Consider the following 20,380-nt stretch of genomic DNA (forward strand, 5'->3'; position numbering starts at 1 on the left):
GGAAGAGCCCTTTATGGATTCTTTATCTAAGAAACAGATTACACAGGTAATACATGATTATTGAAGACATTTTAAGCTAACTATAACAAGAATTTTAAAAAATAAAACCACACTAAATTCCAGCATCTGAGGTAACCACTGCTTATACTCTAGTTTATCTGCTGACAAGCGTCCAACGAAATACATATGATAATATATTGCATGCTTAAAAATGGAAGCAAACCATATGCACTTTTATAATCTACTTTTTTCCATTAAAAATTATCATCGCACATCAATTCATGGAATAGCATTGTGTGCACACACTCTAGTTTATTAAGTCAAACAGCAATTTGTTGGATGTTTTTAATATGGTGGAAGGGAACTTCAGATATTCTCAAACCCAGCCCATTAAGTCTGTGAAGAAGACACATATTCACCTACCGAACTGACTTCTCTTGAATGTCTAAAAGGCATCTCAAAGTTAGCCCCAATAAGACAAGTTTCTTACTCACTCTCCAGTCTTCCTCATCCTCACATCAGTAAATGTTCCCACTATCCCCTTGGGGGACAAAAACTTACAAATCATCCTTGAGTCTCTCCTTTCCTCACAGCTCACATCCAATCCACTAACAAATATTCTTGACTCTATCTTTAGATAAATCCTGAGTCTGTCCATTTCTCACCCTCTCCACCTCATAGCCATCATCTTTGGGGTTCAGCAGTTTTACTATGATGATCCTACGTATGGCTTTCTTTATATTTATCTTTCTTGGCTTTGTACGAGTATGTCTTCTACTATCTGTGGCTTGGTATCTTTTATCAATTGAGAAAAATTCTCAGCCATAATCTCTTCAAATATTTTTCTGCCCCATTCTCCTTTCCTCTAGCACTTAAATTATATGCTTGATCTTCACACATTCTCTGTATGTTATTTTCTTTTTATTTTATATACTCTTCTCTTTGTTTCTTTATGCTTCATACTAGATATTTTCTTCTAACCTATGTTCCAAGCTCACTAAATCTCTCTTTAGCAATGTTTAATCTGCTATTAAAAACATCCACTGAATTTTTCATTTCAGTTATAACTTTTAGTTGTAGACTTCACATTTTTTAACTTTTTATAGTTCCTAGTTCTCTACCATATTTCTCAGGCTTGTCTTTTATCTCCCTGAATATAATAAGTAGAATTTTTTAAGGTCTGTATCTGATAGCTCCAATATCTGGTTTCTCTATGGTTCTCTTTCTATCATTTGTTGTTTCTGCTATTGTTCTCATTTTTTTGTCTCCTGTGTGCCTGTTTTATTTTCATTGTAGGCCAGATATATATTTGCAAAATTGTTTGTAATTTGTTCCCCAGAATAATATTTCTTTTTTCTTTTTTTTTTTTTTAAGATTTTTTTATTGGGGAAGGGGAACAGTGTGTACTTCTAGGACTTTTTTTCCAAGTCAAGTTGTTGTCCTTTCAGTCTTAGTTGTGGAGGGCGCAGCTCAGCTCCAGGTCCAGTTGCCATTGCTAGTTGCAGGGGGTACAGCCCACCATCCCTTGGAGGGAGTCGAACCAGCAACGTTGTGGTTGAGAGGACACGCTCCAACCAACTGAGCTATCTGGGAGCTCAGCGACAGCTCAGCTCCAGGTGCTGTGTTCAATCTTAGTTGCAGGTGGTGGAGCCCACCATCCCTTGGGGGAGTCGAGTTGTTGAACCAGCGACCTTGTGGTTGAGAGCCCCCTGGCCCATGTGGGAATCGAACCAGCAGCCTTCGGAGTTAGGAGCACGGAGCTCCAACCTTCTGAGCCACCGGGACGGCCCGGGGGTTATTTTTTAACATACTATGTTTATAGTAGCTTTTCCTCTGCAGCATTTCAAAAGATCTTCCTGCTCCTCCATTTTTTCCCCAATAATTTGGTCAATATCAACACCTAATCAATCCATACAAAGCCCTCTGTTCACTGGTAACAGAATCATTTGCTCTGAATAATGAGTCATTCTTTCCATACCTTTTCCCATTTGCTTCTGTAGGCACACATTGTGCATTTTTGTTGGGAGCTGGAGAAGCTGAAATTAAGAATTTGCTTATTTTTTCATGTGAATGAAGATAAAGTTCCTTGAAAACAAAGTCCAAATAGCTACAGAGCAATCCTGTTATTTGCTCATTTACTCTTATACAGGCTATTTGGCAGGGTCCTCTAAAAAGTCAGTAGACAGGAAAATATACTGTCTTAAAATATAACGTAACGAAAAAAAGTGGGCTTCTAATTACTCTCCCAAGGCTATTTCTATACTTTTCAATAAATTAAAGCAAGCTTGGCTACCTTTTTATGGATGGCATAAAAAAAGTAAACAGGGACTGAGACGCGGATGGCATGCCTAGCAATCCAAGACGCAGATAATGCAAGTCGTCCCAGAGTAGGTATGCCCTTCCACCGGGTTTAATTGGGCATTAATTCAGTGTCTGGTGTGGGTGGGTCCTCAGTGGCTATATGCCCATACATTATCTCTCTGGCTGCTCTCTCTGGATCCCAACCCAGCTTCATCCCTAGACTTTACCAGTCAACCTCCTTCACCTTGAATGTTCCTTGAAACTTCTTGTTTCCTCATCAGTTGTTTGTTGAATGAATGAATGAATGAATGAATGAATGGAGAGGTAAGCAATTTGCTCGTGGTCACAGTACTACCAAGTGGCAGAACCCACTGGTCCCATGCTCTGACAGCTTTTGGGAGCATAGGGATGGAGACTCCAGCTTGGCCAACAGAAGACATTCTAAACACAGACGAAAACCATGCATGAGAAAAGGGGCCCTTGGACCCAAACAGAATAATGGAAGTCTCCTTAGAAGACAAATCTCCATTGCTGGGCTTTCCTGAACAAGAAATGGAGGACAAAGGAATGATTAACTCAACTATAGGTTGATGATAGACTAAGAGTAGAATCCAGTTTTCTGATGGCGAGGCATCTCGGGTCCTTCTATCACACTACTGCTCAAAGTAAATTTAAAACAGTCTATGCCTTTGCATAGACTTTTTACTTCAGTAAAAAGTAAAATCAACTTATGGGCTAAGATGAGAGATATTTAATATGTCACACCATTAGGTTGGCTTTTTCCTGCCTTCTCACCATGTCCTATGTACACGATGACCGTTCTTCTGAACAAAGATTTGGGTACATAGCCTGAGAAGTATATGTATATCAATGGGTACAATAGGACTGTATTAATAATACATGAATTATCTTAGGAAGAGCTGAAATGAACGGTCCCCAGAATAACAGTCATCGTGTTTAATGGTTGTGAGTTCCACAGAAAATTTAGTGGAAGTGGTTGGTTTGCCCTGCTTTCCCAGAGCAAAAGGACATAGTTCAGTGATTACTCTGAGATCTTTAAAGTAATGATCTTAATGTTAGACATGATAGAAGATGGGAGTATGCTTATCCTTCCTGCTGCTGTAAATTAGCCTTGCTCAATTCACCTACTCTTTATCGGGCATTTATTCTGTGCCATGCACTGAGCTATAAGCTAGATACAAAACCAGACACAGCCTTTGCCCTCAAATGGTTTACAGAGTGATGCAATGTGCTAAGGTACCACGCATGTAGAGATTATTATAGATATCCATTTTATATGTAGAAAGTTTTTTGATTTATAAAGTAATTCCAATCTCAAGAACCCTGTATGTTAGGTGGCACTATCTTCTCCATTTTATAGGTAAAGAAACTGAGGCCCAGAGTTGTAAAGTGACATGTTCGTGGTTCCATAGATATTAAATTGCAGAAGTCAGACTTAAACCCAGTCCTTCTGACTCCTTGGCAGAGTTGTCCCTCAGTGACATTTTGCATGTCAACAGGATGAAAGTCTTCAGTGAATACTGAAGGATTCCAACTGGGGACTGCAGGAGCTATTTGGGAGATTGGAGCACTGGGGTCCTGCCAGGGGCCCTGAAAAGCCAGCACAGAAGCAACCCGTAGATAACACGCACCTGGAAATAAGTCTTATCCTGGGGGATAGCACAGTAGCCCCAGTCCTTGGCTACCCTGAACTGCCTTCCTGCCAAGTCCAAAACTTGTCTTCCTATGAGGCCAGAGCTTCTGAATTGATTTCTGAGAGCTCATTCCTACTTTTCATTAAATTAGGTGCAAACACTCTGAGTAAACAAAAATGTCCTACCATTGGCAGTCTGCTGCTAACTGCTACACCCTAAATGGTTTTCTTTTAGTTAATAATTCAATTGCCCAAAAAAGGGGGGGGAGGGCTTGGCAGGGACTCGGTTCCAGCTGCAAATCAACTTCAGACCCCAGAGGAACTTGAAAGAACTACCAGCGCCCACAATGGCTCTTTAGTGCAGCCTGTGTTTACTCAGGACACAGCCCACAACCTCCACAGCCCTGCAGGCAGCCTGCATGTAAATGCTACATTGTGCAATGATTTTTCAGTTATGTGGCTGCTGGCTGGTGGCAGATGATTTGTGAGACTGCTTCAGATCCATCAGGTTTGAAATTCTACATTGGCTGGTATATATTGCTTTTGAGGCTCATGTATTCATTCCCTCTTCCATTCATCGAAGCTTAGTTAAATGCCTACTGTGTGTGCTAGACACTGTACTAGCTACCAGAGATTTGGAAAAAAAAAAAAAAATGAAAGGACATTGTCACTGCCCTAAAAAGAAGATGCTAAAAAAAGACCCATGCAACCCCTTGATAAGTTCCTTATTTTACTGAGAGCATTACCATGATGTTTGACACGCTCTCTCCGTGGGGTCCTTTGATGAGTTAACCCAACAGATCAGGGTGTATGATTAATTCATCAAACATAGGTTGAGACCCTACTATGAGCCAGGTGCTTCTCAAGGCACCAGAAATAAAAATATAGAAGAGACATGATCTCTGTCCTCAAGGACACTCAGCCTAGTGGGAGAGACAGATCTGTGGAGAAATACGAGTAGTTCCATTAAAGAGACAACAATTCAGGTGGGTACAGTGGAAGCACAAAGAAGAGAGTCATCAGTGGAGAGATTGCATGACATCACAAAGAAGACTTCACACAGGAGATGATGCTAGATTGAGTCAAGAAAGACGAACAGGCATTCAACCAGGTGGACTGTGGGAAATGGAGTGTCTGCAATACCATGGAAAGTACCTCACTCATTCATTCATCAGACATTTATTGAGTACTATTATAGGCCAGATACTAGAATAGGGGCTGTGGTAGACATTGGTATACAGAGATGGTAAGATCCTACTCTCTCCCCTAGAGAAAAGGACAGACCTATAAATATATAACCACAATACAGTGACCTAAGCTGTAGAGTCACAAGGTGTTCGAGAGGTTACTTAAAGTTTCTTGCTCTCACCTGGACATAGAATGTCAACACCAGATCTGGCCTTTCTAGAATTTAACCTCAATTTAATGGGAAGAAATGTTTATAAGGTATAACATGGTGTGAAGGTAAGAGTAGAAACTTTAGAATCATATACAGTTGGATTCAAATCCCATCTTTGCCATACTAGCTATGTGACATTGGGCAATTTGCATAACTTACTTAGAAAACTCCATTTTCTCATCTGTAAACTGATTATAGAGTTGTTGTAAGGATTAGAGATAAAATATAAATTAAAGTGCCTGGTTATCATAGGTGATCAATACTTTTGGTAATTACTTTTTAGTGCACATATAACATTGTGAAGTAAATTTTCAGTACCAGAGTAATATGTTAAGTTTGTTTAAGACAATCACTATCCATTACTTCACTGTAAAAAAAAAAAAACTATGATCAATATTAAGCCTTCTCACTCTATCTTCCCAGGAGAAATCTGATATAACAAGATATAAATGAGCCAGCTAGGCTAATTAAATTTTAAAATCATTATTGATTATACCACAAGATCCTATTTAATGATCCAGGCCATTAGAATTCTTGGTCAGATTTTTGACAGGAAACCAACTTTCCCTACAACTCAGAGACTAAGTTGGACGGTGAACACTGCTCTATGGGTTATCCAGTGATTTGAGCATAGTCAGACACCGTTTCAAATGCATGAACTCTAACCAAAGCAAAACTCTTTTGAATACCAATAATGGGTCTCTCAGTCTAAGCTTGCTCCATTTGTCATTTACAAATGTAATCACCATGGGATATTTATGAGTGGTGTGTTTATATGTATGGGAAGCTAGGGGAGGAGGGGAACTGAAAAGGGGATGAATTTGGGGGTGGGAGAGAGTTGCAAAAAATGGAGAGTGGAGGAGAGAACAAAAGAAGATGGCCATGGAAAATGGCAGAGGGCCAAAAGTACTGTTAAGAATATGGACATCTAATACAGTAGTCCCCCTTTATTCTCAGGGGATACTTTCCAAGACCCCTAGTGGAGGCCTGAAACCACAAATAGTACTGAACCCTCTATATATACTACATATACTATGTTTTGTCCTATACATACGTACCTTTTCACTTAAAGGAAGCACTTTATGGCTTCTCTGTGGCATATCCGAATTGCCATCATCACTACTCTTGTGCTTTGGGGCCACTGTTAAGTAAAATCTTGAACACAAGCACTGTGATACTGCAACAGTCAATCTCATAGCTACTAAATGACTAGGAGGCAGGGAGTGTATACTGCGCAGATACTGTGGGCAAAGGGATGATTCACGTCCCAGGGCAGGACATTGCAGAATGGTGCAAGATTTCATCGTGCTACTCAGAACGGCACTCAATTTAAAACTTATAAATCATCTATTTCCGTAATTTTCCATTTAGTATTTTTGGAATGCAGTTGACCGCAGGTAACTGAAACCATGGACCTGCATAAGGGAGGCGCGACTATTACGAGGCCTGACAATTAAGTTCGCGCACTTGTTGCGATGCTGTTCCCTCCCACAAGTTTGGGTCCCTCCCACCCGTTAAAAAGATACAATCACACAGGCCAAGGTGCCCAGAGAGTGGAAGAGGAACGCTTCAATCAACGATTATCAGATAAGGCCTCGTGACCAGAGAAGTGAGGACTGATTTTTGATGTCAGAGGGATTATTCATGATGAATTTGTACCAACGGGACACACAGTTAACCAGGTTTACTATTTGGAAGTGCTGAAAAGGCTGCGTGAAAAAGTTAGACAAAAACGATCTGAACTTTTCTCCAACAATTCATGGCTCTTGCATCATGACAATCCACCGGCTCACAGGGCACTGTCTGTGAGGGAGTTTTTAGCCAGTAAACAAATAACTGTATTGGAACACCCTCCCTATTCACCTGATCTGGCCCCCAATGACTTCTTTCTTTACCTTAAGATAAAGGAAATATTGAAAGGAAGACATTTTGATGACTTCAGGACATCAAGGGTAATACAACATATCTGATGGCCATTCCAGAAAAAGAGTTCCAACATTGTTTTAAAGGGTGGACTAGGTGCTGGAGTCAGTGCATAGCTTCCCAAGGGGAGTACTTGGAAGATGACCATAATGATATTCAGCAATAAGGTATGCAGCACTTTTTCTAGGATAAGTTCACAAACTTAATTGTCGGACTTCGTATACTCATTTTTAAGATTTGCAGCAAAAGCAGTAGGGCAATGGACTCATGTCCATAAGTTTTATGATATGCCCCCATTACCCAGAAGCAGGTGATCTGATAGAATGGTGAGGTCACAGTGTGCTAGGTGGGGACAAACACCCTGAGAGGTTAGGGCACTCACCCATGATACAGTATACACCTTAAACGAGCAGCCAATATATGGTGTCATTTCTCTTATAGACAGAATACTGTCTAAGAACCAAAGAGTGCAAGTGGGAGTGACCTCCCTTTCATTACACATAATAGCCCACCTACCAACGTTTTGCATATCATCCCCACAACCTTTGGAAGGGTGAATCGGGAAGTTTGGGTGTGCAAGGGAGAAATACTTCCACCAGTAAACACACAGGCATGTGCCAGTAAATTGGAAGCTCAGATTGCTCTCCACAGAGAAGGCCACTTTACTGGCTGCATTGATCCTGATGACCAAAGGGAAATTGGGTTGCTGCTGCATAACGGGGGCATGTGTGACTATGTCTAGATCCCAAGAAACTCCCATGCCCAGTAAAAATAGTCAATGAAAAACCATGGCAAACTAATAAAGACAGGTGCTCAGTTAGGAATGAATGTTTGAGTTCTTCCCACCAGTTAAAGAGACCATCAGGCAGGTAAGGTGCTCAGAGAGTGGAAGAGGAACATTGCAATCAACGATTATCAGATAAGGCTTCCTGACCAGTTATAGAAGTGAGGACGATAGCATCTATTTGTTATGATACTTGTTTACTTCTCCCCTTTTCTCTTTATGTGAAACAGCACTCATGGGAAAATAACCTCTGATAGTGGTTAATAATACAGTTCAGCTCCAAGTAAGAATTTGATTGAATTGGCGTATTTCCACATCATATAGAAACCGATACAACTTTGTGTTTCCCGTTTTAATTATTTTCATCCAGACGAAAGAAAAGAATAGATGGACGGTGCTGGTTGTTTTCCAGTTGCCTTTCCAGATCCACTCTCCACCCTTCTCTGCGCGACTAGACTAGGCACCCTGGGTAGATAACCTCTAAGGACTATGGCACCTGTGCTCCTTTGCCCACCAGCTGTTAAATGGTTCAGCCAATAGGACAATAGGAGGCATCAGGAGGAATTTGAAGGGTAGCAGGAGAGAGAGGCATTTGGGTATTTCTTTCCCACTCCCTCCTTACCAGACTAGTGGCAGCGATTTTGTTCCGGTACCTATGGCTACCACTCCTTTCCAGCAGCCTCTCTCATCACCACAGTTCTTGCTGCGTTTCAGTAACACCTCATCCTCCCCTCGCACCTTCAGGCCTCAAAGTGGTAACTTTCTGCTATTGGTAGTCCCGAAAGGTTTACCATTCTTTATCCGTTCTCCCAGCCTTGCCATCATCTCCGTATGTGGTCCTTTTATTAAACTCTCTTCTAGTAAACCTATTTATTCTTTAGGGCAAGGACTGAACTTATTTTTCTTGAAACATTTGTCATTAAGGTATAAACAACATTCAATGAAATGCACAGATTTTAAGTGTACAGTTTAGTGAGGTTTGACAAATATATAGACTCGTGTGACCACCACCCTCATCAAGATACAGAACATTCCCATTAGATCAGAAGTTCCTTTGTGTTCTTACCCCCTTCAAAGGCAACCACTGTATTGATTGTTTTCATCACAGATTAATTTTGCCCCTTGTTGAACTTCACGGTCAATAGCATCATACAGTGTCAACACTTTCGTATGAGGCTTTTTCACTCAGCATATTTTGGGGATTCACCCACATTATTCAGTGTATCAGTAGTAGTTCATTCCTCTTATTGTTGAATAGGATTCTATTGTGTAAATAAGACAGTTTTTCTATTCATCTGTTGATGACATTTGGGTTGCTTCCAGTTTTTAATTATTGCAGATAAAGCTGCGATTTTTAATTATTGTAAATACAGCTGCTATGGGCAAATCTTTTAGTGGACATACGTTTTCATTTCTTTTGGATATACACTTAGGAGCGGAGTTCTGCGTGATAGGGGAGGTATATGTTTATATGAAACAGTCAAACAGTTTTCTAAAGCAGTTGTACCAATTAAACCTTTAGAGCATGCCATCTCCCAAAATTAGGACAGGCCAAGACAGATCTGAATAACAAGACAGATAACACAAACTTTAAAATGTCATTAGGATTAGGTAGTAAATCCAACTGACTTCCAATATCATTAGTAGGCACAGCTCCTGAGTGAGTCAGTAGCTCCTGCAGCTGCCTTGTGGCCCCTCCCCTCCATTCTCAGCAACAATCAGGCTTTAAACCATCCTGACCAAACCAGACATGCAAAATCTCACTCCTTAGGTTACCAACTAGCTGTTAGAAGAGAAGTAGCAAAGCAAATGCATTTACACTTATGTGTGAATGAGTGTCAGTCTTCATGCATTTAACATCCTAGAGTGTTTGTATTTTAAAAGTAAGGTTTTATTTCATCAAGGAATTAATCACTAGTAATAGCCTTGTATTTGACAAGGGGAGGAGACTGCTTTTCAGTACACTTCAAAAATTATGTGAGTTGAAAAGTGACACCTGTAGTAAATCAGACGTGGGTTCAAATCTCAGTTCTTACCTTAAAAAGAAAGTAGATAATCTTTCAAAGTCTGTGTCCTAGTTCATTGTCATGGAGACAATCATCTGTTTCTTTTAGCACCCATCACTTCTTCAATCTTCCTTAAGTAACTGTTATTATTTAAGTGTGAGCATTTTTTGGACAGACTGTAGCCTCATTCAGGGTCTAGAACAGGGCAGGCACGCTGTAGGTGCTCAATAAATATTTGTTGATCAGTACATGGAGATAGAAGGGATTGTAAACTGTAGAGTGCCACCAGAGTCCCCGTTACAACAGTACTGATATTTATTACTCTACCTACAAGGAATGCAAATCTTGCATCTTTCACCAAACGGTGCTAATGCCGGGAGACAGGACGGGGGTGAGCGGAAGAAGGAATCAATTCATGGCAGGGACCCCCTGCAGCAGAATTCAGTGGGACACTTACTTAGAATGTAGACTTCCAGCCCAAACTGAAAGAATCCGAATATCGGGCCCTACCCAAGTCAAGCAGCCCTGATTTGGGAGGTGTGATAAAGGTGTCAACCACACCGTTTCAGAAATGTTACCGCGTACCTGGAAGAGTTGGGAAGGAAGCGTCCCGAAGATGCCCCTATCTGAGTGACTTTCTAGCTACGATTTTAGAGAAGAGGAGTCTCGCTATTCCGTGCGTTTCACTCCTTAGAGTGAGGTTGGCAAGTCTGATCTTCTTTTTCATAAAAATGTTCCTCTTCTGTAGGAGGGCGCCAGCTGGAGAGTCAAAAAGCAGAGGACAGTTAGGCATCCGTTTTGTAACGGTCCTCGCGGAGTGGCTCGGCCTGTTAGACGGCGTCGACCCTTTCTTTGCGGGTGCCCCAGGCCGGCGGAGGTCTCCCGGAGCGGGCTCTCTGCTCTCCTGGCCTCCCCGCGCCCTCACCCTCGTCTCCAGCGGCGCCCTGGGAGCTCGCTGTCCGGCGCAGCCTCTTTTGGCACCGAGGCCTCCAGGTGCCCAGCACGAAGGCGGAGCCGGATTACAGCCGCCTCCCCGGCGTCACGGACCAGACCCCGGGGAGTTAAGTACCCCAGCGCGGCGGCAACGGCGTCCCCAGCCTCCGGGGCTGTCCGCGCTCCTCCCTCTCGGCGTGCCGGGCGCGAAGCCTGCGACGCGCGAGCAGAGCGCAGCGCGCAAAGCCGAGTGGCGCAAGCTGGGCAGTGGCCCAGGCAGCCCGGATCGCAGCCAGTGCCCTCACTCGAGCTCGCCAGCCCGTAGACGCCCGGACAATGGCTGCCGAGGGACCCAGACCCCGCACCCGGCTCTGGACGGCGGCGCTGCTCCTACTCGGTTTGCGGCGCCTCTTGGTGCGGGCGGATGGTGAGTGTCCGCGGAGTGCCTGGGAGGCGGCGGGGACCGGGGTGGCGCGTGGGGTCTGGGTAGGGAAACTGAAGCTCGCTAAGGGTGCTCCTTTGAACGAGCCCGGAAAACCGCAAGACTGGGAAGGAACGAGGTGAACGGCGGTTCAGCGACCGTGCGTCCCTCTCCCGGCCCAGCGAGTCTCAGCTCGCCCAAACGCCCCACCTGGTCCCTTCCTTCACGCACCGGAGAAGCCTGAGCGTTGGTCCTGCAGTCCCGCCGTTAGCTTTCCCAAGATCTCCATGACAAGTCTTTCAAATGAAATTAAGTCTGCAGTGCCCTAGAACTTCCTCTGCAAAAATATAATTTCCATGTCTATTCAACGTGCTCCTGACGGCAAGGCCAGTGATAAGAAGACTGTCGGTATTTTGAGTTGGTCCAGGGAAGTCTGAAAGATGAGTGGGATTCCACCAGGCAAAGGGGAGAGGAGAGTGTCCTGGGTAGAGGGAGATAATAACAGCACGTGCGAAGGCCCTGTGCTGGGAGTGGCGGGGAAAATGGGATGAATGATAGACAGCCTGCTGGAGCTGAGAGTGTAAAGTAAGGATGTCCTTAGACGTGAGGCTAGAGAAATAAGTGTCAGGATCAGATTATTGCAGGTTCTGAACATTGACCCCACTTGTTTATTTGTTTGTTTTTTGAACCTGAATTCATCTTTAAGTACTTCCCTTAAAAGAACAGGATCACAGCTTTATATCAGTCCAATTTAGAAAAGCGAATTACGCTGTATTTTGATTTCGGAACAAGACCTGGTTGATTTGGCTCAGGAGGATCGGAAAGAAAAGAAGCCAGCAGTTCTCACATCCATGAGGGGTTTCTCGTAAATCCAAGCTTGAAAAGAATTAGGTTGATGAAGGAGAAAAACCCTCAGCGGATTTAGGATGCTTTGTATATTTTTAAATGTCATTGCTATTTAGCAAACAATATTGTATGAAACTAGAAGACTCGACAAAAATAAGCATGGTGGTTAGGGAAAGCAAGAAAAACCTCCAGATATTATCTTAGAATTTTTGGTGCTCTTTGTCCTACGTGCCAGCTTGAAGAACTCTTTGCTCCTAATTAAGTATGAATGTGTTAATTCTCTATATCCTCAGAGAGACGGTTAGAAAACATTTTTAAATTTGAAGGCTCCTTGTAATCACTGTCAATTTTTAAATGGAGATATAATTCACGTAAAACGTACCATTTTAAAAGGTACAATTCAGTGGGTTTTAGTATATTCATTATGTCGTGCAGGCATCACCACTTCTAATTCGTAAAAATTACTATTACTCAAAAAGAAATCCTATACCTCTTAGCAGTCAAACCGTGTTAATTCTTGTAGTTTGTTTGTTTCTTTGTTTGTTTTGCCTGACTCAATGTAGAATACATTGGAGTTAGTATTTACTTTTGAACAATGTATACTGCTGTACCAATTTTAATGCCTTTTAAAGAAAAATCTCCACAATCCACGAGGCTTTAGAGTTTCACCCCATTATAACTGTGTAAGTGCAGTGCCAGATGGATATGGATCAATAATGTGTGCCTACCTGATCAGATGTGGGTCATAGAAAATCGAAGGCAAGGACAAGGAGAAAGTAGCGACAGCACCAGAGCATGTTTTCTTGTTACTGCTTGCCAGAAATGCCTCCATTTCTCCCTAATTTCTTTCCTTCTCCCATCTTTCCCAATGAAGAATTATAGGTACACTTGCTTTCAAGAAACTCCATTTGCTGAGTTCCAACTTTTATAATAGAGCCATTGAAAAATTATAACCTATAGGTGGAAGAAAAAAAATTATAACCTATAGTATGAAAGGATCCTTTTCTTTACTAAATATATGCTTAACTACCACCACTTTCCATATTTAATTGTGTTCTACAGTGATGGAAGAAGAAGGAATGTGAAGCTAAACTGTGATGCATTACAGACATTGAAGAGAAAGTTGGAGTTATTAAAAACTCCATGGACTCTGGGTGGTGAACACACAATGTAATTTATAGATGATGTGATACAGAATTGCACACCTGAAATCTATGTAATTTTACTAACAATTGTCACCCCAATAAATTAAAAAAAAACAACTCCATGGAGTTATTAAAAATAAGTCAATGAGAACAATTCAAATGAAAAACATTTTGTTTACATTTGACTGATTTGATATGCATCTCATACATAAAAGAGACCTGCCACTGTACTTTTAAAATACTTTTGAAACTGAAACATCTTCACATTAACTGAATGCAAATTAACTGTGTTTGGGTAATGATTACAGGTAAAGATTCACTAATTCAACAGGTAATTTATTGAATATTTACTATGTTAGGTACTGTCCTTGCTGTTGAGGGTAGAATGGTGAGGAGAAACAGCTTCTTGCTCTCAGGAAGCTTAAAATCCAATGGGAGAGAGTCATTAAGCAAAAAATTATTTGACTGAAAGGTGAAATTGCAATTTTCATACGTGATAAGATTAAAAGACAGAAGTGCTATGAGGACATACAGTAGGAGATTTTGAGTTGGTAAGGAGAATCTGAAAGCTGAGTAAGAATTAACTGGGCAATGAGGGGGAAGAAAGAGTGAGTAAAGATAGCATGTGCAAAGAGACTGTGAGTGATAGAGAAAATATGGGACATGTGATAACAGAAAGAGTGCCTGGAGGCAAGAATCCAAGGTGGAAGTAGTTCAAGATGATGCTAGGAAAATTGGAGTGAGTACAATGATGTGTGGCCTCATAGGCCAAGTTTTGCTTTAATCCAAAAAAGGAAAGGAAGCCATTGAATTATTTCCAGTAGTAAAGTGACTGATCAGATTTGCATTTTGAAAAGATCACCCTGATTGTTATGTAGGGAGAGTGGATGGGACCAGAGCAAGATTTGATATACAAAGACCACATATGATGTGGTCTTAGTTTTCCAGGTGAGAGAGGGTAGGGTAGGAGAGATGGATGGGTGAATGGAAAGGTCTGGACTGAAGAGAAAAATGATGTGAGTCACTTGCGTGTGGGTGGAATCCTAGGAAAATGTTTTACAGTGAGAGGAGATGACTTAGAACTGAGCCTGGAGTGAGGGAAATAGATTTTACGATTATTGAGTTTATGTTCATGAAATATGCTGGCCTGTAATTTTCTTTCTTTTTTTTTCTTCATTTTTGAAATTTCTCTGTTGTAATCACCTTCAAAATCCAAATCATTTTTAAAAGTTTGTGACTAATCTGACATCTTGACTCTTATTGCCCTGTAATTTTCATTTCTTGTAATATTTTTGTCAGGAATTGGCATCAGGGTTATGATGGTTCCTAAAATAAATTTGAAAGTTGTTCCCTTCTTCTAGTCTCTGAAAAGGTTTCTGTAAGATGAGCATTGTTTTTTAGTGTTTGGTAGTGAGGTCACACTACCAAAGTTTTTTTAAATAAGATTTTAAATGATGAATTTAATTTCTTTAGTAGATAAAGGAATATGCAGATTTTCTTATTCATTTTGTGTCTGTTTTGCTGTTTGTTTTTTTAAGAAACTTGTCCATTTCATTTAAATTGTCAATTGTACTAGCATATATCACATAATAATCTCATATCTTTTCATTGTCCATGGGGTCTGTAGTAATGTCTCCTTTCATTCTTGACACCGATAATTTGTATTTCCTTTCTTTTTGTCTTCATCAATCTTGTTAAGGGTTTATCAATTTTATCATTCTTTAGAAAGAAGCAACTTTTGGCTTTATTTTCTCTATTGTACATATCTGCTTTCCGTTCCATTGCTTTCTGCACTATCTTTAGTATTTCTTTCTTTCTATTTCTTTAGAAGCTTTAATTATATGTGGGGTTCTTTTTCCATGTTTTTGAGATAGAAACTTAGATTACTGATTATCAACCATTCTTCTTTTGTAATATGAGCAGTTGAGGCAATAAATTTCCCTTAAATACTACTTTTGTTTCTCCATAGGTTTTGTCACTTAAATAAAAATGTTGTATTTTAATTGTGGTTTCTTCTTTGAACTAATGGTTCATTTATAATAGAAGTATATTTTGTAATTTCCATGCACAAGAGAATTTCCTAGTTATTACTCTGTTATTGAGAGGCAATGTAACACAGTGGTTAGGATCACTGGCACGGAACCAAACTGCCTAGCTTTGTATACCAGATGTGTGATCTTGAACAACTCATTAAAACTTAACTTTAATTATAAAATGGGGATAATACTAATAACACCTATATCATAGAGTTGTTATAAGGATTAATTTAATGAATATTTGCAAAGCAATTTGAACAGCACCTGTCCCATAGTAAACACTATGTAAGTGTTTGATAAATAAAACAAGTGATTTTAAGTTGTACTGTGGTTTTAAAAGCATACTTTGTATGATTTGCGTCTTTTGAAATTTTTTTAGATTTGTCTTATAGCTTAGTGTTTGATCAATTTTACAAATGTCTTGTGTGTGCCTAAAATGAATGTGTATTCTGTAGTTTGCAGTGCTGTGCATTTGTCCTATGTCATGTGTGTTAATTTTGTTGCTTAAAGTCTTCTGTATCCTTTCTGACTTTTTTCTGTTTTAGTAATTACTAAGGAGGATAGTAGTTAAAATCTTTATAAGCATTGTGGATTTTTAAATTTCTCCTTGTAGTTTTGTTAATACTGCCTTTTTATAGTCTAGAGTTGTTGTTTATTTGTGTTTAAACTTCTTTTATATTACTCATCAAATCATTATCATCATAAGAGAACCTGCTCTTCTCTAGCAATGCCTTTTTAAATAACAGCTTTATTGAAATATAATTCATATACCATACAATTCACCCATTTAAAGTGTGTAACTCAATGGTTTTCAGTTTACTCAAAGAGTTACGAATCACCACACACAATCTTAGAACACTTTTATTACCCCAGAATAAACCCCGTATCCATTAGCACTCACTCCCCATTTCTCCACAGCCCCCCAAGCCCTAGGCAATTGCTTACCTATTTTCTGTCTCTATGAATTTGCCTGTTTTGGACATTTCATGTAAATGGAATCACAAACTATGTGGGCTTCTTTCACTTGGTATACTGTTTTCAAGGTTCATCAATTGGTAGCATGTATCATTCATTTTGTTTTTATTGTCAAATAGTATTCCATTGTATGGATATACCATATTTTATTGATCTACTTATCAATTGATGGCCCTTGGGTTGAGTCTATGTTTGGGCTATTATAAATACAATGTTACAATTATAAACCTATTATTTATTATAAATAATGCTGCTATGAACATTCAAGCAGAAGTTTTTATATAAACCTGTGTTTTCAGTTCTCTTTCAGCTTCTGCATGCTTACTTCTCCAGGCAGGACCATCAAGTGTTGTTATTCAGGTTGTTTACTGCACATTTCCACCAAGCCTAAGGGACATACAGACATATTTACTGTGGGAAAAATTTTGCATTTTTATTTAACATCTGGTTCCAAAGCTGGGGGATTATGTTTATTATAGTAACTTTGCATTAGATGATCGTTAAGTGTCTTATTCTCATAAAATCAATATAGTTTGATAATTTTGCTGACAGATGGAAATGAAATGTGTCTCATTCTGTGTTTTTTTCTCTCTTGCCTTTGCCTTAAACTTGACAGGGCCACCCAAAGCATTGCTTCATCCCTCCAGTAGACTCCTTGGGACCAAAGCGCTCCCTCCTGAACCATAGATTTCTTGCCTAAAGCTCTCTTTTGCTTTCAGCCTCAGCTTCCACCTCTGCCTGAATTCACCTTCTTATCCTACCCGTCTACCACATGTGTTTTGAGGCCTACTATTGACCATGTATTGATGTGCTGCAGGAAGACACTGTGCACCAGACATGGCCGCTGCTATCTTGTCCCATTGGGGAGAAATGAAGTGAACTCCTTGTGGAGAAAGGCCTGATAATGTCTTAAGACAGAGGGACAGAGAGGAGAGAAGCAACCTGTGATGAATTCGGTCACTCCAGGACTGGGGCAGGAGAAGGAAGGCAGAGCTAAGCCCTCCATCCGTGCTTTGGACAAGTGACCCAACTGAGGGGAACCTAGGACACGGAGCTTTACAACATGGTGTTTGTAAAAAACACCTTTTTAAAAGAAACATTTGAAGGGCTAATTCAGATAAACATGCCTGCGCAGATGGTTAATTCTTTATTATTCTTTTTTAAAAGACAAGAGCAAAAAATGGATTAAAACCCCAGTGTGATTGTCATCACCTGGTCCCAAGGATGAGTGCCATGGGGTAGTTGCTACACTTGGGTATTCAGGCAAGTAGGACAGACATCTACCAGAGAGTGAGTTTACTGAGATTAAATTCCTGTGGATCCTGGAGTCAGCCTGTGCTCATGCTTGTCCCCACACAGGGAAGCTCTTTGTGCTGGAGTCTCAAAATGGCTCTCAAGGCCTTGAACTGGAGGCGGCTCGGCTTTCCTGCAAGAGCAGAGGCGCTCACCTGGTGTCTGCAGAGGAGTTGCGGAGAGTGGTCCAGGATTGTACCTTCCCAGTGTGCACCACGGGCTGGCTGGCGGATGGCACCCTGGGGTAAGTCAGGGAAGCTAGGGAAGGCTGTTCTTCCAACTCATCTAACTGCCCCACCAGGGCTTATTTGGGAGCTCAATAATTGTTTGATTGAGGCACCAAGATAGGCAAAATGCAGTGCGCAGTGCTTCCTGTGGATTCTTGTTTTGAGTTCTCATATAAAAACATTTTTCTGGAGTTCTGTCACAGTTTTTTCCCCCTTATTTTGTTATTTTGAATTTCCTTTTTAAGCTATAAAAATAATACATGCTTGTGAAAATTTCAAATAATACAGATACATATAAAGTACAAAGTGAGTTTCTCTCTTCTTCCCTACTTCAGAGGTAATGACTCTTAGTTGTTTGGTATATATTTTTTATTTGCTTTTCTCTGTGGACATGCACCTGCATGTCCTACCTGCACGAGTAGGAAGATGGTGTGGAGGTTTTGAAATATGCTCACAAATTCTTTCATTTTGCTCCCATAGAGAAGTGGGGTCTATGTCCCCTCCCTTTGAATCAGGCATAGTATAGCATTCCCTCAACCGATAGAACACAGTGGAAGTGATACTATGTGACTTCTGAGATTAGGTCGGAGACATTCATGCCTGGGTTTCTGGGGACACTCACTTTTGAGATGCCCTGTAAGAAGTCTAACTATCCTGAGATGGCTATACGCTGAGGAAGCCCAGGCTACATGGAGATGCCCCATGTAGGTGCTCTCACCAATAGCCCCAACTGATGTCCTGGCCAATATACAGAATGAACTGCTGGAAACGTAAGTGAAGATGCCTCCCGGTGATTCTAGCCCTCACCTGTTGAGTTGTCACCAGCCTATAAGTCTCCCCAGTTCGGGCTTTAGACATTATAGAGAAGAGACGAGCCATTTCAGTTGTGCCCTGTCTGAGTTCTTGACCCATGGAATCCTTGTGGAGAAGTAAATCTTGTGGCCAGCTAGGAGAAAACTTCCCATTAGTGCTGTTAACTTCTTCTTTAGTCATATTCAGAGAAAGCAGGAGCCATTCCACTTTCTCCTTTACACCACAGGAATGTGAAAGAGCAAAACAGTCTCCAAGAATACTTTGGTTGATAATCACCCTGAAGATGTCTGCCTGGCAGATGGCCATAGAAAACACACACAACCATGCTGACTCATGTCTCCAAATGTGCCACATGTGAAGCAGCAATTGAATAATGAGGATAACTGAGGCTACATCCAAAGTTTTTCAGTGAATCTGGAACTGTGGCCCTCTCTGCCTTATATTTTCACATCCAGCTTCCTAAATAGACAAAACATGTCCTGTGCATGCATGTTTCCATAATGTAGTCAAGTGTGGATATTTTTGATAACTCTTACCATCACTGCAACAGACAACCAGGGTATTCAGAGATTCTGAAGAGCCAGTTTGGAGCCAGGCTTAGGTCTTCCAGGCATTACAAATCAGGACTGAGTCATTGGAAGATCCATTACTGGGTTTGCTATGAAGTGTTAAGACATCTTAGTGGATCTCTACATTGCTAAGATGATATTTCTTTATAAAGAAAACATACTTACTTTATATATTTACTACATGACATGTTAAAAATAGGTTTTCCATTTTAATGTTACTGGAACCAAGAAGTATCTAACCATTGGTATATCCATTTATTTCACTGTGAGTCTTTCCATCACCGCCGTCCTCCCTTCCTACCAAAAACCAGTTATTAAATATACAGTGCATCTCACAATTGATGACATAGTAGGCATATAATAGATGTGATCTGTATCTCCATGAATTTATTTTGAGTATATACATAAATTCATAGGAAGATGGAGGTCTAGAATGGTGGGGCCACTTATCTCCTGGGACCCTTTGCAGATTTCATAAACGGTGGCAGAAAAGCTGATTAGCAATTTAGATAGCCTTGTAGAACTAGAAAGACAGAAATTTGAATTCAGGTTATGTGTAGGTCTGGGGAGTCCTTTTGCTTTGAGTTGGGACATTGCAGGGCTGTACCCCAGGAGTAAGAGTAAACTGCAAGGACACAGGCTCTCAGAGGAGCTGTAGCATAGCTTCAAATCCTCTGAAACCATGAATTTGGATTGAGATGATACTGGAGTTCCAGTGCTCTACATAGCTAGCAGAACTGATTTTAAAAATCATATCTTGAGGGAGATAACATTATTCTAAGCAATTGATTTCCACAAATAATTTTAGCAAATATAGGATTTGTCACACAATATAAAATATCCAGTCACATGAGGAGTCAAGGCAACAAGAATAAAAATAGTAAATAGAAACTCTAGATATTAGCATTGATAGATGCAGACTTTAACTCTTTATATTGTTCAAAGATACAAGAGGCAAGGAGAATTTTGGCAAAAGATGGAAAGCTATAAAAATAACCAAATGGAAACTCTAGAAATGAAAGATACCATAACTGAAATTAAGAATTTAATGGATA

At 40.6% G+C, this 20,380-nt stretch overlaps 2 protein-coding genes across 3 annotated transcripts in view; one reads left to right on the forward strand and one right to left on the reverse strand.

The window, feature by feature from the left end:
• Positions 1 to 10,759, reverse strand: part of FBXL2 (F-box and leucine rich repeat protein 2) — a 57,926-nt gene extending 47,167 nt beyond the window's left edge. Inside the window, exon 1 of one of the 2 annotated variants that reach the window (XM_033132473.1) lies at positions 10,653 to 10,759. The gene's annotated coding sequence lies outside the window, so the exon portion shown is untranslated. Of the gene's footprint in view, positions 1 to 10,097; positions 10,630 to 10,652 lie in introns of those variants that run through there. The other variant, XM_033132474.1, reaches the window with a different exon arrangement.
• A 431-nt stretch (positions 10,760 to 11,190) lies between these two features.
• The window catches only part of SUSD5 (sushi domain containing 5), a 39,335-nt gene continuing 30,145 nt past the window's right edge, over positions 11,191 to 20,380 (forward strand). The window contains exons 1-2 of the mRNA XM_033132468.1: positions 11,191 to 11,427; positions 17,783 to 17,960. Coding sequence (XP_032988359.1) covers positions 11,337 to 11,427; positions 17,783 to 17,960 — 269 coding nt within the window. The 5' untranslated portion in view covers positions 11,191 to 11,336. The remainder of the gene's footprint in view (positions 11,428 to 17,782; positions 17,961 to 20,380) is intronic.

This window comes from Rhinolophus ferrumequinum, chromosome 17 (genome assembly GCF_004115265.2).
Source record: "Rhinolophus ferrumequinum isolate MPI-CBG mRhiFer1 chromosome 17, mRhiFer1_v1.p, whole genome shotgun sequence".
NCBI classification, from domain to species: Eukaryota; Metazoa; Chordata; class Mammalia; order Chiroptera; family Rhinolophidae; genus Rhinolophus; species Rhinolophus ferrumequinum.